Source organism: Phytophthora sojae (genome assembly GCF_000149755.1).
Source record: "Phytophthora sojae unplaced genomic scaffold PHYSOscaffold_1, whole genome shotgun sequence".
NCBI lineage: Eukaryota > Oomycota > Peronosporomycetes > Peronosporales > Peronosporaceae > Phytophthora > Phytophthora sojae.
This window is the reverse complement of record NW_009258115.1, coordinates 12,605,250-12,631,021: the sequence shown is the minus strand read 5'-3', so window position 1 is coordinate 12,631,021 and position 25,772 is coordinate 12,605,250. Positions and strand designations below refer to the sequence as shown.

The 25,772-nt window shown below is 55.8% G+C and overlaps 11 protein-coding genes across 11 annotated transcripts; 5 read left to right on the top strand and 6 right to left on the bottom strand.

Annotated features, from left to right (window-relative positions):
• Positions 1–723: 723 nt before the first annotated feature.
• Positions 724–1,056, bottom strand: PHYSODRAFT_474743 (hypothetical protein; the record flags this gene model as incomplete). Its single annotated transcript, XM_009519503.1, has 1 exon — positions 724–1,056. One exon carries the CDS (start codon positions 1,054–1,056, stop codon positions 724–726), a length of 333 nt encoding a protein of 110 aa, XP_009517798.1.
• A 1,595-nt stretch (positions 1,057–2,651) lies between these two features.
• PHYSODRAFT_284631 (hypothetical protein) lies at positions 2,652–3,274 on the top strand. Its single transcript, XM_009519502.1, has one exon. The coding sequence runs from the start codon at positions 2,690–2,692 to the stop codon at positions 3,020–3,022; it is 333 nt and encodes a 110-aa protein (XP_009517797.1). The 5' UTR covers positions 2,652–2,689; the 3' UTR covers positions 3,023–3,274.
• A 35-nt stretch (positions 3,275–3,309) lies between these two features.
• Positions 3,310–3,912, bottom strand: PHYSODRAFT_471815 (hypothetical protein; the record flags this gene model as incomplete). The annotated part of the gene is made up of 2 exons (XM_009519501.1): positions 3,310–3,477; positions 3,544–3,912. The coding sequence occupies 2 exons, from the start codon at positions 3,910–3,912 to the stop codon at positions 3,310–3,312; spliced, it is 537 nt and encodes a 178-aa protein (XP_009517796.1).
• Positions 3,913–4,289: 377 nt separating this feature from the next.
• PHYSODRAFT_466776 (hypothetical protein) lies at positions 4,290–5,137 on the top strand (the record flags this gene model as incomplete). Its single annotated transcript, XM_009519500.1, has 3 exons — positions 4,290–4,414; positions 4,477–4,537; positions 4,613–5,137. The coding sequence occupies 3 exons, from the start codon at positions 4,290–4,292 to the stop codon at positions 5,135–5,137; spliced, it is 711 nt and encodes a 236-aa protein (XP_009517795.1).
• Positions 5,138–5,263: 126 nt separating this feature from the next.
• PHYSODRAFT_472813 (hypothetical protein) lies at positions 5,264–6,292 on the top strand (the record flags this gene model as incomplete). The annotated part of the gene is made up of 1 exon (XM_009519499.1): positions 5,264–6,292. The coding sequence occupies one exon, from the start codon at positions 5,264–5,266 to the stop codon at positions 6,290–6,292; it is 1,029 nt and encodes a 342-aa protein (XP_009517794.1).
• Positions 6,293–6,360: 68 nt separating this feature from the next.
• PHYSODRAFT_358892 (hypothetical protein) lies at positions 6,361–9,711 on the bottom strand (the record flags this gene model as incomplete). Its single annotated transcript, XM_009519498.1, has 3 exons — positions 7,586–9,711; positions 7,427–7,548; positions 6,361–7,235 (listed from the first exon to the last, which is right to left on the bottom strand). The coding sequence occupies exons 1-3, from the start codon at positions 9,589–9,591 to the stop codon at positions 6,361–6,363; spliced, it is 3,003 nt and encodes a 1,000-aa protein (XP_009517793.1). The 5' UTR covers positions 9,592–9,711.
• Positions 9,712–11,269: 1,558 nt separating this feature from the next.
• PHYSODRAFT_553506 (papain-like cysteine protease C1) lies at positions 11,270–13,093 on the bottom strand (the record flags this gene model as incomplete). Its single annotated transcript, XM_009519497.1, has 1 exon — positions 11,270–13,093. One exon carries the CDS (start codon positions 13,091–13,093, stop codon positions 11,270–11,272), a length of 1,824 nt encoding a protein of 607 aa, XP_009517792.1.
• A 932-nt stretch (positions 13,094–14,025) lies between these two features.
• Positions 14,026–15,933, bottom strand: PHYSODRAFT_349537 (hypothetical protein; the record flags this gene model as incomplete). Its single annotated transcript, XM_009519496.1, has 2 exons — positions 14,280–15,933; positions 14,026–14,205 (listed from the first exon to the last, which is right to left on the bottom strand). The coding sequence occupies exons 1-2, from the start codon at positions 15,900–15,902 to the stop codon at positions 14,026–14,028; spliced, it is 1,803 nt and encodes a 600-aa protein (XP_009517791.1). The 5' UTR covers positions 15,903–15,933.
• Positions 15,934–16,380: 447 nt separating this feature from the next.
• On the top strand, positions 16,381–17,213 carry PHYSODRAFT_447284 (hypothetical protein; the record flags this gene model as incomplete). Its single annotated transcript, XM_009519495.1, has 2 exons — positions 16,381–16,854; positions 17,007–17,213. Coding segments are annotated over 2 exons (681 nt in total), but the record flags the coding sequence as incomplete, so codon positions are not given.
• Positions 17,214–17,469: 256 nt separating this feature from the next.
• On the bottom strand, positions 17,470–18,825 carry PHYSODRAFT_467093 (hypothetical protein; the record flags this gene model as incomplete). The annotated part of the gene is made up of 1 exon (XM_009519494.1): positions 17,470–18,825. A coding segment is annotated over one exon (1,356 nt), but the record flags the coding sequence as incomplete, so codon positions are not given.
• Positions 18,826–20,176: 1,351 nt separating this feature from the next.
• PHYSODRAFT_310398 (hypothetical protein) lies at positions 20,177–25,159 on the top strand (the record flags this gene model as incomplete). The annotated part of the gene is made up of 6 exons (XM_009519493.1): positions 20,177–20,405; positions 20,715–20,963; positions 21,209–21,373; positions 21,497–22,676; positions 23,133–23,580; positions 23,642–25,159. The coding sequence occupies 6 exons, from the start codon at positions 20,177–20,179 to the stop codon at positions 25,157–25,159; spliced, it is 3,789 nt and encodes a 1,262-aa protein (XP_009517788.1).
• Positions 25,160–25,772: the final 613 nt, after the last annotated feature.

Below are 25,772 nucleotides of genomic sequence, written 5' to 3'. Positions count from 1 at the left end.
AAACCACATCAAAATCCTGGAACGACAACCAGACGACATGCTCGGTAATGCGTCATTACGCTTAGCCCACACTTTAGTGGTGAAATTCTGTCCTCTTGCTAGACTCGCCACGTATTTGTCCTGGCGAGATGATATACACACGAAGCTCATTAGCCTCTTTCAGTTTTGAAATATGATCTTTTGGCTGGACGCTCTCGTTTCTTCTCTCCTTTGCTGACTTGTTTATTCAAGCTTGAAGCCCAATGGTAGGCGAGCGACTTACAGCTAAACATTTAGGCTCTCAATCTACCTGATGCTGTAAAATGATAAGATGCGTAGATCTATCGGCAGCGTTGTAACGAGTGTCAAGTTTGCTAACGCTTTCTGCAATTCTACCATTCATGCTCATTTTTCAACGCTGCTCCATTTTGCAGCGACGACGTGGGTGCTCGATTGAAACCAGGCCAAGAGCAAACGCGGTCTAGATCAAGGCATGGGGTCAAAATGCTCTTGCGTAGATGTATTCCTACGAGCCTTAATAAGCGCAAAACATTTGTTTAATAATTTGTATTGTCGGAATGCTTGCCATCTTGCGCATTGAATTTAAGTACACACTGTTGCGTCGTCTGCATGGGCGAAGTCAGAGTCACCAAGACACAGACCGCCATAATTCGTCGCTATACAGGCCCGTGCCGTCACTAAGGAAAGGAGCTCTACCACCGCCGCAGTTGTCGCATCCACCACCTATCTCTTGACGCTCTGATTCTCCTCCTTGGCGAAGAGGTCGTCGAACTGGCGCGACTGGTTGATCGGGTTGCGCTTGAGGTTCGCCATGCGGAAGCGGAACTGCCGCCACGACGAACCGCGGTCCTCGCGCGGCTCCAGCGTGTGGTGCAGCTCGGCGAAGCGCTCCTCCTTGTTCACGTACACGTCGGGGTTCATGAAGAGGTAGCGCAGCGACATGCCCGTGGCAGCCACGGCGGCGAAGGAGGCGCAGAAGACGACGGGGAACGTGGCCTTGTCCGTGGTCCAGAGGTTGAGCAGCTTGTAGCCCTGGCGCTTGACGACTTGGACCATGGTGGACTGGAACAGTGGGGTTGATTGGTGGGAGGGTGGGTAGGTAGGTAGCTGGTAGCTTGGTAGCTGAGCTTGGCCTGGAGATGTTGCGTGAGGACAGATCAGTGGAAGTGATCAGTCGAGGGAAAGTTGTGGAATGCGTCGAGCTGCAGGGCTGGAACGGCCCACCGCGGTTGCAAAGGAGATGGAAAGTTCTCGTGGTGTATGTCTGCGAGTACTCATCTGCTTGGAGACAAGTGCAACTTCGACTTGACTCGGAGTCGGAGCAGCGGACACCGTCGGGAAAGCGGCTTGTTTTGCAAAGACACGAGCGGTTTGCCACAGACACGCAGATGCACCGAATAAGTACCGGTATTGCTGGTTCCGGATTTGCCTCCCCGAAAAAACCAGTCAGAATGGGTAAAAGCTAGGACGTAAAAAATGGACGTCAAATTGAAATGGGAACTACTTGTTGCCGTTGGTGAAGCCCGATATATTTTTTGTTTGTTCTAAAAGTAGAGTCCACTTGGACACTGGGGCACAGTGCACAATATCAACTGACCTGTGCTGTCAATATGGCGGAGTGTGTGCTGAACGGATCAAAACAGAAATGGGCAAAAGCTTGTTGCACTCGTTGAAGCTGACACTGAAAAGTGATCCGCTTGAAAGGAAGTACAACGCAGCGATTCCCAAGTGGGGCTACCGATTTTGGTGGTACGATGCCCCGAAGTAGCAACGACACAAAGAATCGACTGGCGCGTTTGCCTAAAAAGCTGCTGTCTTGGGATGAAAGTGTTTCCTGGGTGTCAGTGGCGTGACTGAATCGTGGGTTGCCCCATTCATTGATGATACCTACTGCTGAGTTGACTCAGCCTGACGTCTCTCTCGCTAGTTAAACGGAACGAGAATCCACATATCGGTAGCATGTACGGCAAGTCGCTAAACCGTTTGCCTAGGCAGCCATTGCTGAACAAGGCACTAAAAAAGTCCAATCATAAGTCCATGCAAGTTTGAACAGCAGCAGGGACTGTATAATCTTAGATTGGAGACTTATCGATGTGTTGCTGAGTAACAGCACCTCGAACCTCCCTCCCACAACTTACAAACTTGTGGTCCGTTGAAACACGATCCCCTCGCGCTCTGGAAACTCCAGTGTGCTGGTAGCCTTGTTGCAGTCTGCAGTGTACATGTATTGCAGTCCTGCGGCAGGGCCTAACAACCAAGTTGAAGTTATCCCAGCAGCCACGGCTTGGTGTGGTCCACTTTCCCTTTTCCCGGTGGTGTCCGTCGCTGATTGGCGAATATGCCGCGGTTCTCTTGCTTTCTGATAGGTCAAAACCGAAATCGCGCAAAAACACGCGGTACCGAACCGGTTTTCGACGGGAAAGCCTCTTCGAATCCGCCAATCACCGCGCAGTTGAAGTTTGTCTTTGAAGCCGCCCCGAGATACGCACGCAGCCTCTCCATTTACAATTTCACTTTGGGCAGCATCTCCAGAATGGATACGACCTTTCGTGGCGCGTGTCTGCACGCTCGTTCGTGTCTAAGCGCCACCAGCACGTGTGGCTCAGCTAACAGATACCCGGTGCCGCTCATTCTCCAAGTTCCTCTCGCGTGAACACCTTCCTTCCTGCCCCCACTGTTCCAGTCCACCATGGTCCAAGTCGTCAAGCGCCAGGGCTACAAGCTGCTCAACCTCTGGACCACGGACAAGGCCACGTTCCCCGTCGTCTTCTGCGCCTCCTTCGCCGCCGTGGCCGCCACGGGCATGTCGCTGCGCTACCTCTTCATGAACCCCGACGTGTACGTGAACAAGGAGGAGCGCTTCGCCGAGCTGCACCACACGCTGGAGCCGCGCGAGGACCGCGGGTCATCGTGGCGGCAGTTCCGCTTCCGCATGGCGAACCTCAAGCGCAACCCGATCAACCAGTCGCGCCAGTTCGACGACCTCTTCGCCAAGGAGGAGAATCAGAGCGTCAAGAGATAAGCGGGCGGAGCTTCCGAGAATGTCGACACGCGAGCTCGACGGCAGAAACAAGTCGGCACAGGGACTCCTCGTGCAGTCACCTCGTGCCGGTGGTTCTGTCAAATGTCATTTTTTGCGTTTGCTCTACGTCACACATCGTGTTCGTGGCATTCCGCCGCGTGCAACGTAGTCAGCCACGGAGCTAGTCGGTTGATCAGAAGAAAGTCTCAATGAAAAAATATATATTGAAAAGTCCTACGAGACGTCAAAACTACGTGTGTTGGTACTGCCTTTGCTTTAAGTGGGCGCTAGCTGAAGCTGTCCCAGTTCTTGTCGGAGCGCGGATACTCGAGCGTGATGCTCTGAGCTGGTCGACGTGCTGTCAGCTTGGAGTTGCCTACAATCGAGTCGAACATGCCGGAGATTAAGCCTCGATGATGATACGTGAGCTTGATCACCTTCGTGTAGAAGCCTCGCTGCCAGTATCGCCACGGTCAGTAGGGAACGTTACCACGCTTAGTTAAACCATCCACATAGCGCACCTTTGCCAGCAGCCGTCTCACCCACAGTTGGATATATCTACACGCTGCGAGAGCCTCTGCTTCGAGCAGTTTGGTCTTGCACTCCTCGACTGCCGACGCTAGTAGCTGCACAGACCGCTCGAAGAACCGAAGTCGACGCTCAAACGAGTCGATATTCGGCTCGTAGAACGGCGGATGGAGGAGCCCCCACCCTCTCACGAGTTCATCTCGACAAAACGTCATCTGCTGGTAGATCGGCTTCAAGTGCGTTAGGACTTGGCGCTGCCACTTCAACGGCACCACGCGCGCGTGCACCCAGAGCGCCATGTCCTCCATCGTCGAGTCGAGTTCCTTCGCTTCAAACAGCGCCTCCTGCGTCCCCTGCGCCATCGCCACACACTTCTCCGACACCAGTTTCCTATCCAGAGCCGGCTTTGGCGGGGGTCTAGCGATCAACGGGCTCGCCAGCGAGTACACGCGACTCGCCGTGCCGCCTTCCGAGTTTCCTCGACGACGCACATCCCCGCCTCGGACGACGACGGAGTCGGTCCCCAGTCCACGAAGCGCCCTCAACGCATAGCCTTTTCCTTCGAATACACTATTCCGACCACGATTGGGGCGGACGGAGATCCCGATGGGTTCCCAGCCAACTTCCTCCTCGCTTTCATGGGCCATTTTGCGCGAGGAGCTCCAATAATGGGACGGACGTTGAAGTGCGTTTCGAAGTCACTAAAGAAGAAACCCCGGCAGAGTGCCTTGTTGACAAAATGATGTTGTTGCGGTGGGGGCGACCTCTGTCCAGGGCGTGGCGGCGGGCTGACGGGCTGCGGACGTTCTGCACGGCTGACGAGGACAAGTATCTGGAGCTCAAGCAGCTGAAGGACATCAAGAGGTGCGACTATTACGGCGGAGAAGCTCAATCAAACGGAGTGCTAACTGTTTTGTGGAGTGCAGCGACGAGTTCTACGAGTTGCAAGGCCAGAAGCGAAGATACTTTTACTATGTGGACTTGCAGGTGGGAACGCAATAATTGAAGTGTATTATCGCTGCGTACAGAGTGAATTGAATGCATACTTTGTTGCTTTGACAGGGACGTTTGTTCCTGGAAGACACACGTCCGAAGAATATCGCGACGTCACTGAAGAGTGCCAAGTTCCTGCGGTTCTTCTTCTCGCAAGCGCAGCCGAACACCGTCGCAAAATGCAGATCAGAGGAGGAGCACGAGTTCTTGGAGTATCCGTTCCGGTCGCCGTGCGGCAAGGAGATGAACTTCATCAAGTGCGCAGACCGCCCGTTCGTGTTCGAGGATCTCCGACGGGATGACAGCGACAAGTGGACGCTCATGTTCGGAGGTGGGGAGCTCACGATGCCCTTCGTGCCGGAATCGCTGCGGATCTCCCTCTCGACGGGGAGACTGTATCACGACGTGAAAACCAAGCACGTTGTGCCTGGAACCCCCGAAGGAATCGCACTCGTGAGGTCGCAGCTCGCCGTGGAGCTGGGCAAACACATGGACGTGCACGACTTCCCAGACGACATCGAGGACATTAACGCGCTGGTCATCGGCGAGTTCAAGTGGGAAGATGAGCGCTACGCCATCCACGCCATCGAATAGCTCACAGGCACACTTCACTTCAACCACAGCCCAAAATTAAGCGTCAGCATGCGCCCAAACTCCGTTAATTTGGGTTCAGATGATGGCCTCGCGCCTAAAACAGTCAGTTGTCAACTTTTTCTCACGATGGCGTTAAGCGACGCCGGGAGCGCCAGCGCCGCGGTGTCGACGGGCAACCGCGTGGCCCAGTTCATCGTGATCACGGCGGTCATCAGCGTGCTGTACCAGCTCCTCACTCGGCCGGCGGTGGCGCCCTCTCCGTCTCCGTCGCCGGCTCCGTCGCCGCTGGGCTCGGGCTACCGCAAGGGCGAAGACTCGCGGCGCTTCACGTCGTCCGAGATCACGGGCTTCCTGCTGTTCCTGGGGCTCTTCGGCCTGCTGCAGCACAAGAAGAAGCAGGACAAGAAGGCCGACGTCGAGGCCGAGCAGCGGCAGGTTGCCAGGATGGTGCAGAGCCAGAGGAACAGCCTCAAGAGTGGGTCTCTGCTTCTGCGAACGGCTGGGAACTCGGTCACCAACTTGCCGCGCGACGTGCTGCACGAGCTGCTGCTGTTCCTGTCGCCCAGAGACCTGGCCACTTGCCCCATGGTCTGCAGAGCCTGGGACCACAACGTCGGAGACGTCGCCGAGACGCTCTGGCGCCGCGTCTTCCAGCGAGACTTCTGTGAACCGGGCGGCAGGTTTGCCCAAGTGTTCCCAATTGAGTGTTGGCGGCAGTTCTACTTCCGCCACCACTTGTCACGAGCTGTAGAGCTTGCCAGGTTGCTGGACATCACGGACGGCCGCAAGTGCGTGGCGATTGAGGGGCAAGTGTACGATGTCACGGACTTCTTGGACTTGCATCCGGGCGGTCAGCATGTTATCGGAGACGCCATTGGTACGGACGCGACAGTGATCTGGGACCAGTTCCGGCACTCAGAGGAGGCGAAAGAGAGCATGCAGCAGTTCTTGGTGCACGACCAGGTACTCGCGAGGCCGAAGAGCGAGCGGTTGCACGGAAACCTTGAAGCGGTGGTCTCCCGCTGGCGGAAGATTTCGTGGGGGCTGTCCCAGTCGCACTGCTTCGGAAGCATGGCCCCACAGTTTGCCAACGCAGTGTTCCGTTTCCACTCACGAGGTGTCACAGGCAAGAGGACAGCGTGGGAGCATGCTTGAGTTTTTGCATTCATCAATTAGTAAATATCGAATGAGTAACTATTTTCTTTAAAACAAACTCCTTAACGTTAGTGAAAGCAGCGCAAAGTGATGCTGATCCGAGGTTCACGACATCGCGCCATCTTCGGCACGGCATGCTTGTGCGTTCTCTGCGTGGTGCCGCCCATGATCATCAGGTCTCCGTCCCCAATTTGCAGCTCCAGTCGTGCCACAGCTTCGTCGCCCTGGGGCGCACTCTTCGAGGTTTTCTTGGTGAACACAAAGTGACGAGTAGCTCCCAGTGACAAGGCCACAATCGGTGAGCACGCCATCATGTCCCTCTCATCGTCTGCATGCGGTCCGATGTAGTGGTCTCCATTCTCGTACCAGTTCACAAGGCCTCCTGTGAGTCGCGTCCGATGAGTAGCTGGGTCCTCCACCATCCGCTGCATGTGAAGCACAGCGTGCTCCAAGCCCCGTGGATACTTCTTCTGCGCCTCGAATGTCTTCCCCGAGTAGCGATAGCTCCCCATTTCCCCACATAACTGCTGGAACCGTGGGAGCTTTGCCGGCTTGCCGAACATCATAATCGTATCGTGTTGCTTCGGATGCGCCTCCCAAGCCTGCTCGAACAGCGTCGCCCACGTCACTTGTGACTCAGTGTCGTCATCGTCTGCCATTGCTTCCCATAGTTCTTCAGGTGTAACGTGCTCGAATACGTGTTTGTACCATTGAGGAACATGGTAGACCCAGCTCTTGTGGTCCGTGGTTAGATACGAAATCGTCGCGTCCTCTTCGAAGAGCCTCGAAGCCACCTCCGCCGGCAGATGAGAGTGCTCGATTGCAGCCTTCTTGACGTTTGCGACCACGGTGGCGAGTGAGAACTCTTGTTCCGGAGGAGGAGACAGCTTCGCACGCTTGCTGGGGCCTCCGTCGGAGGATTGAGGACGCTTCGCTTGCTTGGCTGGCATGTTTTATAATAGTTGGGTAAAACTGGAAATGGTACTCGTTACTGGACCGTCCCGTAGTTACTTTAGTCACGTGCTCTTCACGCGATGCCCACTTTACGAATTCACAATGATCATTTCGACAGTGGTTATGATGTCTGCTGTTGCTAGGTAGCTTCTATTCCCCCACTAGACATTATCCACATACCTACAGGCGGTACCCATGCAGGAGGCTTGGTTGGTTGGCACCATCCCTTTGGGTATTTGAAGTCGGCAAACCCGTTCTCGTCACGATGGCACTCTTGCTCTTGCTTGTCCTCCCTCATCCTGCTAAATAAATACTCATTCCACCCAGCAACTGGCCTACTCGATGGTGAAACCTGTGATGTCCATCTGCACGATCAGCTTGACGTACTCCGACAGAACCTCCTTGGAATTGTATATCGGCAGGTCCAGGCGGTTGAAGCACGTGTGCGCCTTGGGGAATAGGAACGACTGGTTTGCTCCAGCGAACGCGACGTTAAAGCGGCGCACACGTCCGTCGCTGCTGATCAGTCCCTTGAAACCCTGCGCCGGCACGCGGCTCGTACCTGTGGCGAACTGCAGCAAACGAACGCGGTCCTCGTTCTTCATGTCTTCCACCACCTCCCAGAACCACTCGATATTATTGAGCTCAAGCTCCGTGGGGAAGTTGTGCGTGAAGAACTTGAAGTCCGTGTGCTTCTTCCAGTCCTCCACGTCGATAGATGGGACTCCACACATGAGCAGCTCCAGCTCCTGGTAATCGAACAGCTTGAGCAAACCCTCGGGCACGACATCATACAGCGCAGTCAGGAACGACAGCAGCTGCTCGCTCACGCTACCAAGCACATGGTACTTGAACAGTGCGTCCAGATATCGGGCGCGGTTCTCCCGCGTCACGTCGATGTTGGCGCCTCCCTCCACAAGCTCCACGATCTCTGGCTTACCATCGACAATGCGGGTGGCGGTAAAGTCCAGACACAGCGGTTCAATGTCGTCAATCTTCTTCACCATCAGCGCGCTGTTGTAGATCTCGTCGTCCAGGAATTGAAGGTCCGAGAACGAGATAGGAACGCCGAGGACATGCTTGAGGAATGGCAAGGCAAGGTGCACCGGCATCAAGTGCTCCTCCAGGATGGCCTTACCGACCAGTCGTCCAGCAAACTCGAAGTAGGCCAAGTGGTCCTCCTCTCCGATCAACAGGTCCGAGCTGGCGTTAATCCAGTAGCTCCGTTCGTCTCCCACCGTGCTTACGAATAGTCCGAACGCAGGGTCGAAAAGCTCAGCAAACAGGAGCGTGAACCACTCCCGCATGACACCGCCTGCATCCAGCGCCGGTTCTCCATCAAACACAACACGCCACCTCTGCCTCAACTGGTAGGGCTTCATGGCCGCCACCAATTCGAACGAATCCTGCAGTAAATGATCTCTCCTTACCACCAGCTCTGCGTGTCCTGACTCCCAGGGCAGCCACAACCGATGAATCTCCGTCGAGAACCAGCGGATCTTGTCCGGGAACGGCAAGTTGTGCACCCCCTCGAGGTTCATAATGAGCTCGGAACTACCTGTTCCGTCCAGAATGTTAATCCGGTAGTGGAAATCCGTGGCCACCACGTCGCTCTCGTTCAGCACCAATCGTCCCAGCGAGTCCCTAACGCGAATGTACCCGACCGACAAGTTGCTGTCTCTCTCTGTCGCGTCCAGATACCGGTTCAACGACATCCTCCCGCCCGGGTCGCTCTCGATCGAGTCCCGTTGAGTATTCCTCGCATTATAACCGCGCGCCGACTTGTCTTCCTGTCGCACCCACCGATGCAGTCCATCCGTCGTGGGCATGCGTTTCCACTGCTGTCTCCGACTCGCAGCCAATTGCAACTTGCTCAGTTTATTCTGCGGCTTCTGCTTCCTTGAAAACTCAAAGCTCGGGCGGCCAAAGGAGCCGCCGATAGCGTCATCCGCTTGGGACGACGAGAAGGCCTCCGTCTCGCCGATGCGCCCCATCCTCTGCGAACTGAGGCTGCCGCGCGAGAAGCTGCCGCCTCTTGAGCCCGAGCTCGTGTGCTTCTTGTTGCCGGCCACGTCCCGCTCTGCACCCTTCAAGGTTTGGCACAAGTCGCAGAGCTTGCGCTCCGGGTGGTTGAGGAACTTGCAGACGCCGCAGCGCCACAGCGCCTGCTCCATGAAGCTGTCGTTGAGCTCCTCGCGGTACACGTCGGCCGGCTCCTGGATGAACACGAGCGACTCGCGCTCGCGCTGCACCTGGATGCGCCGGCAGAAGAAGAGCAGCATGACGATGGCCCCCACGAAGAGCAGCACGCTCAGTGCCACGAGCACCGCCAGCCCTGCCGTCATGTCCGGCGGTTGCGTCGAGATGGAGGTCCCTCGCTCTGCTACTGCTGCTGAGTAGTAAACGGTCGGTCGGGACGGGGCCTTAGCTGTAGCCTTGGGCCCTGGACGGCGCGTCGGCTCCGCTGGTCCGTTCGGTTGTGTTGGCTGGGCGGAGAGGAGCGGGCGCCTAGCCCTGGAAGAGCCAGCCGAGTATGCAGGCTACATGTGCGAGTACTATTGACGTCTCGACGTGGATTGGCTGGATGAAGGAGAGCTAAACTATGTGATTGGCTGAGGGGATTAAAGGTGCGGGTAGATGTGTAATTTCGACCGCGCCCACAAGCGCGAGTCCCACTTTGTCGGTCTTTTTCGCACAGCAGAAAGCAAATGGCTGCCGTATGGCGGGAGCCAGGATCGTGGTGCTCTGCTCTGTTGGTGCGTCTAAGGATTGTTTAGACCGTCGACTGGGAAATTTTTGTGGTGGCATCTCGACAATGGTTTCGCCTCGCTGTGATTGGGTGGAAGTCCGACCCCTTACAAACGCCAACATAAAGTTCCGAACTCATCCGCGCGCTTTTGATTGGCGGCTGGCTGATCCCACTTCAAGTTTGCCGAAGCAGCCCATCCACCTGTAGGGTCACCCACACCTTCTACCAGCCCGAGCCCGTCAACTTCAAAAGTGGGCTCCCCCTAATACGAGAGCCAAAAGTCGCACAAAACAGGCTCCCTCATGGTAAGTACGAGATCAAGGAGCCCTGGTTCGGGCTCCCCATTGGCTCCCCTCCAGGGCTCCCCAAATTTAGCTTCAAAGCTATGACGGGCTCTTCATTGAAATATCTGATTGGCCAATTTTACCTAGACTTAAGGCGAGCAATCGATGCGCCACGCTAGAAGATCGAGCTCAAACAAAGATCGCCACACTAGAAGATCTCGCGCCGCTCATATGTGTACAGCCGCTCCGAGGCCACCCCAGCGTCGCCGATAGTCCTTCCTTCCCCTCAAGGAGAAGCCCTCTTTCCTATGCCTTTTCAGGTTAGAACCTGGAGATACTTCAATGACGGCCAATCATCAGCGAGATATTTAACACAGGTGAGGGGGAGCCCTTAACGAGGGCTCACAGTTCTGGAGGGCTCCTTTCACTTAACCTATTGAACTCAAGAGCCCAGGAGCCCGAGCTCGCGACTTTTTGGGTTCACCCAAGAGCCCAGGAGCCCAGGGCTCGTAGAAGGTGTGGGGTCACCAGTGTGAAGCCCCTTGAGCAGGAACTGTAAGCTTAAGCGAGCGATTATATGAGAACTCGATCAACTAGAAGGTTTCAGCCTAAAGACGCCGTGTACATGTACGGCGTTGATTTCCGGCGCGACTTCAGCTGGCTCCGATATCCCGCGGTGGTGGTCCCACCAGCTGGCTGCTTGGGTTGACGACGTGATCCTGCGACGTACGTGGCGTGTTGTCAAAGCGCGGAGATGCTTCGTCCTTCTTGTCAACTCGTTGTGCTCGACGAGCACAGCTCGTGCTGAGATCATCACGCATGCAAGAGCGTTCATCGCATACAATGCGCACGATACCAGTCACGAGGTGCCTGGAATGCAAGGATTGCTGCACTAGGACGACAAAGTTTGCGATCTACTAGATTGTAACCGTTGGTTAAGCGTTTAGTACTTGAAGTTACTCACGACAACGTGGTAAGCATGTTGCAGCATTACATGACGCAGTCCCGCTTGCCTGTGCTTGGAGTTGATGCTCCTGCACCGTTGACGACCACACTAGGCGTCGTTGGCGATGGCGTCGTGTCCGAAGCGTACGAGGCGTCTCCAGCAACGCTGTCGCTTTGAGCCAGACTTGGCGTCGTCGAGTAGTTTGAAGCATCCTCGACGGTGCTTGCGTCCGAAGTTACCGCTTCGTACAGCCTGGTCGAGCCCGAGGAAGCGCTCACCTGGTCCACCGTCTCGTTCTGGATCACCAAGTCCGAGCCCGACGCACTGCTGGCAACTGGCTCAGTGTGGTCTACCGTGTTCAGGGCGGTCTTTGTTGTGGAAGGAGTATTTGTGACCGTGGCAGCTTTTGTTACCGATGGCGAAGGCGTCGTAGCAGCATGCGTGGCAGACGGCGTACTTGTTGGCGTCGCAGTCGTGACAGAGGGAGCCGATGTCGTCACGGCCGGAGCTGGAGTAGTTACGGACGGAGCCGAGGTCGTCACGGATGGGGCTGGAGTCGTCACGGATGGAGCTGAGCTAGCCGAAACATCAAAAGTGGGCCAGGTCGCGTACATTTCGACGCCGCAGGCGCCCTCGCTGTCGCCGGAGTAGCGGCGCTGGACACGGACGTAGCCATCCTCGCCCCACGAAGTGCCCCACTGGTTCTTGATGCGCCAGTAGAGCATGTTGTTGTCCGTCTCGCCGAAGCCCACCGCAAGTGCCGAGTGCGACCCAGTCTTATCGCAGTTCTCGCCCGTCAGCACGCCGCCCGAGTAATACTGGAAGGCACTCGAGCCGCTATAGAGGAAGATCGACACGGGCTGCTTGCGCACAGCGTCCTCGATAGCGCCGGCATCTTCGCGGACCGAGTCGTAGCCGGTCACGCCCACGTCGAACTCTGTGCAGGAGCTCATCGAGCAGCTTGGCACGTTGCCATCGTCTGAAGTGAACGGATACGAGTCGAGCGTGCACATTTTGCCACTGCGCTCGTTGGCCACCCAGTCCATTGTGTAGGCAGCGTAGCCTCCACCACAGCCGCTGTTCCCGTCCTCGCCATCGCAGCTAATGAGCTGCTGGTCGGACAAGCTAGGCAACGAGCCCCCTGTGGCCACGCAGTACCCCGACTCCATCGCTGCAGTAGCTGAGAATGCCCAACAAGCTCCACATTCCCCTTGATTCTTCACAGCCGTGACGCACCCAGCCTCTTGCCAGTCGACGGTCTCACCTGACCCGGCCGAAGACGTCCTGATGTCGCCGCTTGAACTGGAAGTGATGGCGCTGCTGGAATTCCCCGCGTCTGCCGTGAACATTCCGGCAGTTGAGCTTGTTCCGGCCTTGACGGGGTTCGAGGCTGGGTCGACGGCATAGCGATTGACGTAGGCGAGGAACTCCTCCGACGTCAAGAGCGCGAACGGCGTGTTGATCGAGAAGTTGGCGTGGGGATGCAGCGACTGAAGCTCCGCGATGGCAGCCAGAGCCTGGTCAAATCGCTGCTGCTCCTCCGTCTCCGTGATGGTGGTGACGACCGACGAAGACGAGGATCCGGCCGAGCCTGTTGGTGGTGGAAACGTCATTGTTTCGTTGGATTCGAGCGAGCCCACGCTCACGTCGACGGCAGAACTGCCGCTGCCACTGATCGACGCGACGTTCTTGGCCGACGTGAAGGATCCAGCCGCCGTCCCGCCGACAGTGTTGACAACCTGAACGGCTTGGTTGTAGTAGCTGGACTGCTTCCACTCGGTGTAAATCTGCTGGGAACTTTCACTCACAACCACCACCGGAGCCGACAGCGCCAACACACCCAGCGACAACGCAGATACTGGCAACATATGAGCTTGGAGGGACTGGAGAACCGGGCTGATTTGGACTGGGAGCTGGTGGTCGCAGTCGAGGAAATTGAGATGTGAACAATGCGAAGGCGAGCTGCGGGTCGGCTTCTCCTTGACTTAGTCTCCACCGCGCTCATGGTTGGATACGCTCGCTCACCACGATGGACTTCTACATACCATTTTCGACGTCTCGACCAGGTAAAGAAGCCTCGTCGCCCGCATCTACTGCTTCACCTAGATAAACTTACGTGTCCTTGGTGACGTGCTCCGGTCCCTGAATGACTTGTACTTTACGATCCTTTGACGCTTTGTTGAAGCAGGATACGTGCTGCGTTGTGGCGTCTCGATCTAACTCGCATTCGTGAGTTATGGGCGGCATACTTGATAGCGCTCGGGCCGGTGCTTTGATGCGATCAGAGCTCACCAAGATGAATAATTGAGTCATGGCTACAGCTGGGTAGATACCTGTCATCGATCCTCTGCTTCGTCTCTCCGTCTCCAAGCCTTGGACCAAGGCACCGCCACTGTTGTCATGCCGTGATGGTAAAAGCTCAGTCAGTCTCCGTTCGACGTTGAAGCTGTCAGACACCCAACACGCATGCCAACTGATACGAAGATGTAAAGCCGACGCACCTAGTGATGCAGGCGTATCCTCGCCAGATGAAGGATACCAGTTGCAATTGCGACTCGCTCAATCGATACCAGTTGCAATTGCGACTCGCTCAATCGACTAATCCGCTCGGAAGTCACGCACAGATCTCATACAGGCAAGAGGGTGAGAGGGACCTGTCTGGCTTCAGTGGGCAGCCACCGATAACAACAACGGCGACACAACTGTACATCGTACGCAACAACACAAACCGAGTTTACACCGTCATGGCACTGCTTGCGTCGTTTCACGGCAAAGCAGACAGACTAGCTGCGCTCGCACTCTATTTGTCCTTCTTGCTCTCCTCGGCCTGCTCGGGCTCCAGGTCCTCATCCTCCTCCTCGCTATCACTCGAGTCCGCAGCGTTCATCACCTGCTCGAACAGCGTGGGCTCGTTATCTAACTCCAAATCCTCCGGGTGCGGCTGGTACACCGGCAGTGTGGATGCGGGGGCGACGTTAAACTGCAGCAATAAAAAGCAAGGTTACAAAACCTACAACATCGCAACATAACTACAACAAACAACTCTAAACCCACCTTGGCAACGGCGCGCAGGTCCATGCCGATGTATGAGTCGCTCTTGACGAAGATATCCAGCTGGTACGTGCCGGCCTTGGGCGGGGCCTGCAGCTGCAGCTTCTGTTCAATGACGCGCTCCTGCGACGTCATCTTGGCGAACGCGTGCAGGTGGTTCATCTTGACGTCACCCACGACGCAGTACCAGCGCTCCATCTTGGGGTACGGGAAGCGCGGGGCGTACACGAGGTCGCACGTGTCGCCCTCCTTGACGTTCTGGCGCGTGAGCTTGACGGTGACCGTCATGATGTCGCCCTCGGCGATGAACTCCTCGTCCTCGACGCCGATCGAGATGGAGAGCTCCATGTGGGGCATCATCTCGAGCACCTTGTTCACCTCGGCGCGGTCCTCCTCCGAGAGGCCGCTCAGTCCCTTGCGCTCCTCGGGCTTCATGGAAATGTACTGGTGCATGCTGCGCACGGCGTTCTTGCCCGTGACAATGTGCTTGACCTCGGCCTCGGTCAGGTGGGGCAGCTGCAGGAACGGCGGGTCCTTGAACCACAGGCCCTGCGTCAGGAACTGCTGAATCTCCATGAGGTTGAGCGTCGTCTGCAGCCACGACTTCATGACCGAGATCTCGAGCATGCCGTCCACGAGCTGGATGGCCTTCTTGAGCATGGCGTGCAGGTCGCCCTGCAGCGTCGGGCTCAGCTTCTCACGCAGGAAGTGCGCGTGCAGCAGAAGGTTGGCCTTGGCGATGGCCGGGTGGTTGAACTTGGGCTTGTTCATCATGTCCGCCTGCTTAAACTTCTTGAAGAGGCCGCCGAGCTCGGCGTCGTCCGAGGCGCGGCGCGGGATCTCGCGGAACTCGGCCGAGCCGGCCAGGATCTCGGGCAGCAGGCGCGGGTACGAGTGCTGCGACATGGCGAAGTTGTAGAAGCCGTACGTGTCGTACATGATCATGCTGTCGCCGTACTTCTTCGAGTGCGAGTACCAGAGCGCCACGCAGCTCGGTATGGCCACGACGAGGATGATCAGGTACAGGAACAGCACGATGTTGTGGTTGGCCGGGTCCAGCAGGAACGTGGGCAGGCCGATGGACAGCTGCAGCGCCTGTCGGCCGTCCGGGTTGCCGAACTTCTCGTAGTTGGCCTTGGCGACCTCGTCCGTGAGCGCCTCGTAGGCCTTGGCCACGAGCATAAACTTCTGCTCGGCCACGGCGTCGCCCTGGTTCTTGTCCGGGTGGTAGAGCAGACTCATCTTGCGGTACGCGCGCTTGATCTCGCGCTCCGTGGCGCCCGCGGCGATGCCGAGGATGGCGAATGGGTCGAACGACTTGATCTCCGAGTCGTCCTTGAGCAGCAGCGTCATGCGCACGAGCGCGTACCAGACGGCGGCCAGCACGAGCAGGTTGAGCACGAAGGGGATGGAGAACACATTGCGGAAGGCCGTCTTCTCGGCCTGCAGCTGCTTGAGCTTGCGCAGCTCGCGCTCGCAGCGCACGTGGCTCTTGTCGATGAGCCGGTCCTTGAGGAACACGCCGTACACGATGCGGCGCAGCGACAGGAACGTCACGGGCACTGCGTACAGCGCGCAGAGCGACACCGAGAAGTAGTAGAAGGCCGAGTTGTCGTACTCCAACATGGCTGGGGACCTGGCGAGACGATAGGCGAATGGCAACGGCGGGGGCCTTGTGCGCCTTGGAGAGGTGGCACGACACGTGGAGCCTCCGAACCCAAAACAAGAGAAACCAATGACACCCTGATGTGGCAACGCACGTATCAATCGGTTGCAGCTTGAGGGATGAGCCTGAAATAAGACAGTTTTGGGGAGGTGCGACGACGTGTTTTGGGCTCCGGGAGCTCTCCGACACGGCGACAGATGCATACTGTTCTCTCCCTCCACTATGGCAGTTCGGCTTGATTGATACCGGTATGTAGATCGATGGATGTAACCAGCATCCACCACCCTGCTGCATGTAGCTAGGAGTCAGCGAGGTGATGGAAGCTGACGATGTGAATAGCGGTAATATATCTGGCCGCCGTTCGTAAAGTATTATCATTTTCGACAGGATTTTGTCGCTCACTTGGCCTCACTATGCAGCGCTACATTGCCAATCATCATGGCGTCTGTGACGTGGCGCTGCTCATGGAGGGGTGCATCGGACGCCGCCGCCGAGGTCAAGGTGCAGGAGCTGCCGGACGCGCGCGGCGGCGTGGCGGCGCTCTCCGCTCTGCCGCTGCGCCTGACGCGGCCTGAGGCTGACGCCTCCGCCGCGTGCGAGCTGGAGCTGCAGTGGCCCGCGCAGCCGCTGCGCTGTGTGCAGCTCCAGCTGCAGGTCCAATGCTCGGCTCGCCACATCGAGCTGCACGCCGAGGGCACGCGCCGCAACATGCTGGGCGAGACGTATCTGGGCACGTTCCGGGGCGCCAAGCAGAGCGCGCACGGGCAGGAGCCGCAGCTCTTCGCCATGTCGCCGGCCTTCAAGCAGAGCGACCGCGACTGCGACGTGCTCAAGAGTCTGCGCGCACTGCGGGTCAAGTTTGTGTCGCTCGCGGGCGACAAGAGCGCGCTGGATTTGCAACACTTCCAATGCGTCTTCGTGCCCATGGAACCCGTTGCGACAGTTGATGCGAGGTAAAATATGATCACGAGAAGCTGTGACAGTAGATGGAGGTGGAGGTGGAATATTGACGGTGGTTTTTGTTTGGTGATTGCCACTGTAGTGCTGCGGGTTTGGCGGCGAAGATGGCTGCGATGGGGGTTGGAGCTGCAGGCGCTGCTCCGGACGTGCAGATGATCTTGAGGGGCTTCCAGCAGACGTTGGAGCGGGAGATGGAGACGAAGATTGCGCGTGCAATCGACGCAAAGTTATCCACGTTGTCGCAGCGCTTGGCGTTATCGGAGCAAGCTCTGTTTCAGCTGCACAAGAAGATGGATGCAAAGGATGCCAATGTGCAGGCGAGTCTCGCTCAGATTCAGCAGAAGTTCTCGCAGTTGGAAGACCAGTTGAGCCAGTTGAATGCTGCGAAAGCAGTGGAGGAGATGGAGGGGGAGGAGAAGAACAACGTGGATTCTGAAGAGGTGGAGTCAACAGCGACAGAGGAGACGAACAATACAGATCCGGGCGATATGAAGCGAGACGAAGTAGCTGAAGCTGAAGCAGACGTAGCGGTTGCAGGAAGCGAGTAACAAACAAGCGCGTATCTCCTCATTTCTTCCCAGTTGAAGGCAGTCTCCGCGCTCCGTCTTGGTTTGTGTGCTGCAGCCATCTCATACACAGCAGGTTGCGGTAGCGCAGCGTGTCGAAGAGCTCCGAATGCTTGTCAAACGACTGTGGAGTGGGAAAGATGCGTTTGAAGTGGCCGCAGCGGTGGAGTTCTTCCTCCATCTCTTTGACAAGCTGGAGGTCTTCGCCGTCGATCTGGTTAATCATCATACTGCTAGCCGTTCCCTGCAGTTCGTCCAGGGTACGTCGTCGTCTCTGGGCTTCCTTTTCTTTGCGGAGGATTGACGTAGTGACACCTGCACTCGACTGTCGAGGCTGCTTGATCCCGTGAAGACGCTCTTGCTTGGCCTTGTCCAGTTGCTGGACTTCTCTGCGTGAATCTACGAAAGGAATTCCTACGAGTTGGAACAAGTCACTCACCAGAACAGTCTTGATGCGCTTGTCCATCGGCGACGAGCTGCTGAGGGACGGAAAGACGTTCACCTCCAGCAACCGGGGCTTCATGCTTTCACCTTCAAGCAGCACATCGAACCCGTACAGCTCAAACCCATTGCGACGACTGTTGCTGACGCTAAAGGCGGACGCGAGCTTATCCTCCACAGCAATTAAAGTCTTGACGATCAAGTCTTCAAGCGCTTGCTGGAAGTTTGCAAGCTCACGAGCTTTCCCTTGGTCACACAGGTACTTGAAGAGCATTTGAAGACTCCACTTGCTGCTTGACAACGCGTGAGCCTCGTCCACCTGGGCGTCGTCTTGGTTCTTTTGGAATGCCGCCGCATTCTTCTTGTTGATGCTGTAGTTGGTTAGGTGGCCGAACGGGTTCTTCAGTGAACTCTTACTCATGGAGTACTTCTCCGTGCAAAAGCGTACCAGTCCGTCGTGGAAGAGGTAGATCCGCAGTGGGTCGTACGATGTCACCGCAACGTAAACGCGCAGGTCAAACTTGAGACCGTTGATGAGGAATGGGTCTGTCACGTAACGCTGTACGACGTACGCCTTCTTCTTGGAGAGTTTTGGAGCAGCGTGGGTGCTCGCAGACACGAGTTTAATGCCTCTTCCACACGACAAATTCGGCGGCTTGAGGATCCATACAACGCTCGGTTCCGCGTGAAATCGCGATAGGAATTGCTGCTTGTCGTAGTCGTTCGCAGTGAGATACGTCTCAGGGATGACATCAGCGTAAGCGGTCGGGTGTTTCTTCCTCATACGCAGCAGGTGGGTACACAATCGGTCCTTGCGACCGAGCTCGAAGCTACCTGGGAAGTGGTTCACACGCTGGAATGGGAGCAGCGCCGCGTACTCTTGCGTCTTCAGAGGCTCCCCCCAGAAAATGTTCCAGGTGCTGGTTGATGTTGTTTTGCGGACGTTGGTCGCTCGAAGAGAGTTGGTGATGACGTTGTACAAGAATCGCTTGGTGCCTGCAAAGGTTAGCCACAGATCCGACTCATCTGCGGAGAATTGGCGGACTACGTACAGGAAACACGAAAGTCAGCACAGTTCATAACGCAGTACGTGCTCATGCTCCTAGTTCTCACCTTCATATCCAGCAGGGCATTGCCGCTCGAGTTGAACGTAGGCGGGGTACGGGAAGAACAACACTGGCTGTGAGGACGGATCGAGCTTGGAGACAAGAACGAAGATTGCGGACTGTCGTTTGGCTTCAGGTTCTTGCTGCATTGAGGTCTCTCGTTTGACCTGATTATCTCTTCACCCAATATGCAGCGAAGAACAGTATACTTTAGTGATGAACTCGCAGTGTTTGGTTTTTATTTTGGATGTTCACTTCCCATGTTAGAGCATGATGACCCCCTATTTGCGGCGTCCTCCTCGTTTCAAAGCTTCGCGGGTGCAGTCCGTCACGACATTGAGCCATGACGCGAGAGCCATGGATGCAGCCCGCGGAGGAGCGAGGCTCGTTCAGGAGAACTTCGGTGGCTGATCGGAGACTGAGCATTGTGTCTGGAAGCTTCCCGATGCGAGCCGGCAGTAAGATTGAGCTGCAGGGATCAGGACGGGCCTTGCAGCAAATACAGGAGCAGAAACCTGAGCAGCAAGCGCCAGCGCCGCGACCACAGCCATGCGAAACCCCAGCGTCGAACCCCATTGCCCCAAAACTTTCGACGGCATCTCGCCGGGGTTCAATGCTGGGCTCCCTCAAGGCGTACTACCGCAAGCTACGCACATTTAAGGGCACTGTTCGAGCATTGATCCACCTGAAAAGAACCCCTTTATCGCTTCTGGGCAACATCAAAGCCGCTGTCCCTACGATCAGCGATGAACAGCGAAGGTAAGGCAGTGCTGGATTCGCACCAAATTATTGCTGACGATGGTGTGCTGTACAGTGTTGCACTGGAGGTGCCTCGAATCTCGGCCACTGCTGTTTCTACTGTTCAAACCAAAGTGCAGAAACTCGTAGAGGAAGGGTATGAACACTTATCAGTGCTTGGTATGCGCGAAATTCTATCACTCATTAGTATTATGCATGAGTTACAGACATGTTGTCGCCGAGATCGACTCGACGTCCGGAGCGGAGGTCACCTATCGCCAGCAAGGCAACCTGGACCACTACACCGAGGTATCTGAAAGTTTCTTAGCAATTACGTCAACATATTTCAGAGTTTTCACGTTGTTATTGATCGTTTTTTAGGATAACCTCGCGAAACGCGTCAGTCTTCAGCAGCACCCTCACATGATCGCGCTCACTCAACGCCTCTGGAACTGCGCGCTGAGGAACGGAGAGAAGAAACTCAAATTTTCGGATTACGAGACGTATATGCTGTGCTTGCACCGCTTGATCCTGCCTGAGTTTGATATCGCCGCCTCCAAGGAGCTGATTCTGGACGACTGGAAGCGAGACAGCGGCGACCAGGACTATCTCGACTATGCTTTTTTCCATTTGTCTATGTTCGAGTTGGTCGGTGCGTAAAGTCTTGCGTTTGCACTGTGTGAACTCTGACTTTTTGTCGTTGATTCTGTGAAATTTAGACCTGTGGACTGATACTGTAGACCAGGAAGATGTAAGCCTTCACGTACAAATTACATATTGAGATGTCTACCTACTGACAGACTCTTCGTTTGCACAGTATATCTCGCTACTTTATTGTATCACTCACTGTCTGACATACCTTCTCAATGACCGTCACATGCTGAAATCTCTCAAAGGTCCGTTTGGATTCTCTTTATGAGGATATACACCGATGTTTATCTAAATACTGCGTATCGTACAGATGTGTCCGCTGTTGATATGCTGGAGGAGTCGAAAGGAGTAACGATGGAGGGGATCAAACAAAACCTCCAGCGCGAGTTGAACAGTGGCGAGTTCGCTTACTATCGGGACCAGGTGAAGCTCGCTGCTGAAGCAAACCAATCACTTGAGCGAGGAAACAACCTCAACTCCACAGAAAATCAGAGGCAAACGACTAGCCAAGACAACAACAGGTCGAGGTCGCGTGATCGAAGACGCTCGTCCGCAAAGGGTAACGCGTAATTTGTCAAATCTCAAAGAACCTGGATAAAATGCTGTTCTCATGGCCGGCACGTTTGTATCTAGGATCAGAATCGCGCCGAAGTCGATCTGGTAGTGGTCAAGATTCTCCGAAGTTCTCGGTTCAAGCTAGCTCGAAGGCTCTCAATCTCACTACAGATACTTCTGGTACGCAGCCCCCATGATAACTGCAACGAGAGAACACGTAAGCTAATTGGATGCGCGTCATTTGAACAGGATCCGGCGGTAACAATGCTGGAATGTCTCCCTTGACTACACAAAACTATCCAGCCGAACCTGTACTAGTTTCTCCAAGACGAGAAACTACAGTTCAACGGGCGATTTCTCCAAATATCTTCACTCGCGGAGGTGGCGTTATTCTCAACATTGGCTTGATGGATGGCATGGTAGTCTCCAAATCAATAGCGGACAGCAGACCGGCATTTCCTCGACGAAGGTCCCGAAGTGCGTCCAACTCGAGTCAACCAGGACGGGATCAGATTTTACAGTCCGTCTCTGGAAAAGTTGATAGTACTCGGGAGGCAACCTACTCGCCAGGACTGCAGGTGAGCCACAGTGAAGCGTCGGGGTCGGCACTCCGCACCGGCGCTCATGACCCCAATGCACCAGGATACCTCTTGATCCCAAGCGGTGCCAACTCAGGCAAACCTCGAGAACCATTTACAGTTCGCGCTGCTGCTGTCGCGGAGGCAGCAGCCAGTATGGCCATAGCCGCTGCACCTGTGAACCCTCGACAGACATTTGCAGTCCAACGTGCGCAGAATCAACGAGTATCACAGTCCACTGCCGACGGAACCGCTTTGTCGGTAGGAGGTGGGGCTACGAAGAACATCCCGCCGAATTTCTTCATCAACAATAGCAGTCTGACTGCACCGTTGATGACGATCGTCAGTAGTAAGCCAGCAACGCCACGAGAGGCGAACTCTTCGATCAAAAAGATCCAACTACAGTTCCAAGGGAGCTCGGAGACGTCGGCAACACGACCCCAAACTCCGTACAGAGGCTTCATGGGGGCCTCGATATCGTCCCCACGAACCAGCAACGTTATCACTGCCGAAGCTGCCGGCATTTTTCTATCTGCCCAACAGAAACCTATCAAACCACCGTCATCTACTCGACACACTTTCGTTTCATCACCAAGAGCGGGGAGTGTGTTGACCAGCGACTACCAATCACCAGTCAGTCCGCGAAAGATGCAGCAGCGGCAACCCGATGAGAAACTGTCGTTGCTCGGAAGCAGTCCTGTATCCAATGTCTCGAACCCAGCGACTCTCACGATCAACGGTAGAGTGACAGCTCAGGACGCACTTCAACGACAATCGTCGACAACTACTGGTACCCCCACTCAGCTTGCGGGTAGCGTGGGATCACCGTTGCTATCCGTCCCTGCTAGTGATGTACCAGTGCCGACAGCACCCTCGCAACCGAAGGACGACCTGAAAGCGTTGATATCACCCCGCTACATCGTCACCAACCCCGTGGCTCCCAACCAACCCGCTCCAAACCTGAAACAGTCAAGTGTTCGACATCAAGGTTCTACTCGAGGGTTCGCCGGGGCCAAAGGTAGTCCACGAATGCGTTCCAGCTTAGCTACAGGGCCCCCATCAAACCACCTGCAGCAGCAACGCCAGCAACGGCAACCATCGGAGCTCCATCGGCTCAATATCACTCCTGGAAAAGGATAGTAATTCTGAAATGGTCAGTCTCCTCCTCCTCTTCTTCCTCATCTTTCTCCTCGCTCTCGTCCTTCTCCTCGCACTCCTGATAGCCCTCTGCGTCGCCCTCGCGGCGGATCACCGAAGTTTGGTGGTAGTAATCCAAAGTACTATTTTTTGAAGCGGATTACTACTCGTTCCCTCAGTTTTGAATTAGGTGTGACCGACCAATGGGACCCGAGAGCGAGGCGTCGGGGCTGCTCTGGTGGGACGAAGAGCTGGCCAAGCCGCTCGTCCCCTTCCGCGCCGTCTTCTTCCCGGCCTTGGTGCGCGCTTGCGACCCGCGTTCGCTGCCGTCCGAGCTCTCGCGCGAGGAATTGCGCGTCGTAACTCAGTTCTGCATCTCTCCCGATGCTTATCAAAGCGATCAAGTGGCCAAAGAAGACGTGAGCGCTTCATTCATGCAAGCAAACGTAGTGATGCAGCACGCTAATGGTGTTGTTATTGATGTTGCAATTGCCGCAGTTCCGCCGGTTCCTCGCACGGTTCGGACCGCTCGAGCTCAGTCTGTCCAAGTTGGTGGCGTGCTTCTGCGTGAACGGAGGCATGGCGCCTTGGTTCCACGGCGAGATAAGGCGGCAGGAGGCGGAGGCTGTGCTGTCGACAAGGGAACGCAGCGATGGGGCGTTCTTGGTGAGGTTTTCAGAGTCGCACCCCACGAAGTTTACGTTGACGTACCTCAAAGTGCACTCTACAAGCTCCAGCACACCGGGGCGACGGGAGCTGAAGAACTGCTTGGTGCGGAATTTGGGAGGATCGGGCTATGCACTCATGGAGGCAAGACGAGGTGGCTCGGCTGGCAATGTCAGACAGCGTACGTATCCGTCGATTGGGGCGTTCATCCAGTCCAGCTCTGGCAGGTTAAAATACGGGGTACGTTTGGTGAACGCTAAGCTTGTGAATCTCTTGCCTAATTGAGTGGTTGCTGGTGTAGGTGGCATCGGAGTTCTCTGTGAAATGTAACCAAGAACTAACTGCGGTAAGAGCCATGCAGGACCAACAGTGCGATTCCTACTCGGCCTTTAGTACGGAATCATTCGGAAAGCCGGAACCGCCGCCTGACGCAGCATCAATGCTCTTCTCGCGAACCCCTCCGTCGCAAACCTCGTTTCTCAATATGCCGTCGTTCAGCGCAATTACCAGCAACAAGCTCGGCGCAGCCTCCGACAGCTACGCAGGTTTCTCAGTAGAGTCCCTCTCGCCTCCTGTTGTCCACCGAGCAGAGTTACCTGGTGACGCACCTGCCAGCAATTACGAAGACAAAAGCCTTGCCCCAGGGAAGTGGACTGATGGCAAGGCTGGTTCTTCGCCTGGACCATTTACAAGTGACGATTATGGGAGTTTCGCATCAATTGCTCAGCATCAGCCCGAGGAAGAAGCAAACCCCACTACCACGAAGCAACCTGGTATGGGCAATACAAACTCGCCGTTGCACGACTTCCGCCGAACACCAACTACCACGATCTCGGAAGGGTATGCCACCTTCGCTACTTTGGCGTCCACATACGCGGAAGAATCGCAACAATTGGCAGCACGAAGTCAGCAAACCGTCTCATTGTCAAGGTCACCTCCGATTTCTACGCAACGGCCAAGCTTTGCTAATACTGGAGCTTACGGATCATTCGCGAGTGTATCAGTAACTAAGCCATCAACTGTGGCTCCGGCTGGTAATGGGTCACCCAACGGTGGCCATCTCGGTTCAAGCAAGCGCGAGATTCCTGCTGCCAGTGACTACGGAAGCTTCGCCTCGTTTGCCAACGAGCTAGAAGAGAAACGACCTCAATGGGAACAATCACTCGGTGCGCCACATCCGCCTGTGGCGTCAAGATGTGACTACCAGAACATTCCCCAGGATACTACTGGCATCTACGGCAACTTCGCTTCGTTATCACTTGGCGAAACCAACGCTCCAGCTCCAGCAAAACAGCCTGCGCCAAAATCGGCTCCTACTGGAGCTACTCCCGCAAACTCGGACGTGTACGGTTCGTTCGACGGGACAGCATCCCTCCCTCCTATCAAGACAACTCCAGTCACCTCGGCCCTGGATGAACTCAACGTTGGAATGGAATTTTACAAGCAAAAACGGCTGGACGACGCATTGCTCCGCTTCATGTTGGCACAAGAGATGGCTCGTGCAACGGGAGATCAGGTCGTGGAAGCGCGTGCGCTCGGCAACCTCGGAACTGTGTACCTCGACAAGAAAAACCCGCAGCAGGCTGTAAGTTGCTACCAGCAGTGCCTGGATATCACGCGAGCTATTGAGGACACCAAGCGTGAACGCACGATCCTCAACAACCTGGTGCTAGCCCTTGTGGCGAGTGAGGACTATGAACGAGCACTTGCGTGCTGCCGAGTGCAGTTGGAGACGACCACAAATGCCATTAACCGGCGCAAGATTATCTCTCGGATGAGCTTACTTCGCGAGAAGATGGCTCGCCAAGCTACCCCGTAACAACGTTAGTGCTACGAGCTGTCATGTTGGTGAATTGAGTTCTCTGGGTAATATATTATTTTACTGCTCTTCGACAAGGTCAATCTGTGAGTTACAATGCCACTGATGCCTGCGTCACTGCCCCCGATGGATCATGCGGCGACGGTGCCACAACAACAGCCGCAAGGAGCGGTGGGAGCGCCTCGAAGAAAAGCTGGTCCAGAGACAACCGCACTTCTCCCGAACTAGAAGGTTTATCTGCTTGAAGCTGTTGCAGTTGCTCCAGCTCATCCAATGCCAGTTCGTGGTCCAGATATGCTTTCCAGTCGCTAGCAAACGCCTCCCAATCGTCCTGACTGCAAAGTAATTCTTCCGGGCGACTCGCCTGAAGCAATTCCGGTAGGATGTTACTACCGTCAGATGCGGGTGCCGCGCTGCGTCTGGTTCTCTTCAAACCGGAAGCGAAGCCCACATGCAGTAGCAGTTCTACCCGCTCAGGACGCTCCGTAGTCTGTGCGACGGAAGGCAGAAACCCAATACCGCGAATTACACGTCGTAGATCGGCACACGCCAGTGCGACGGCATACACACGGCAGCACAGCGCACAGATCTCTGGGTGCGACTCGGACACGAA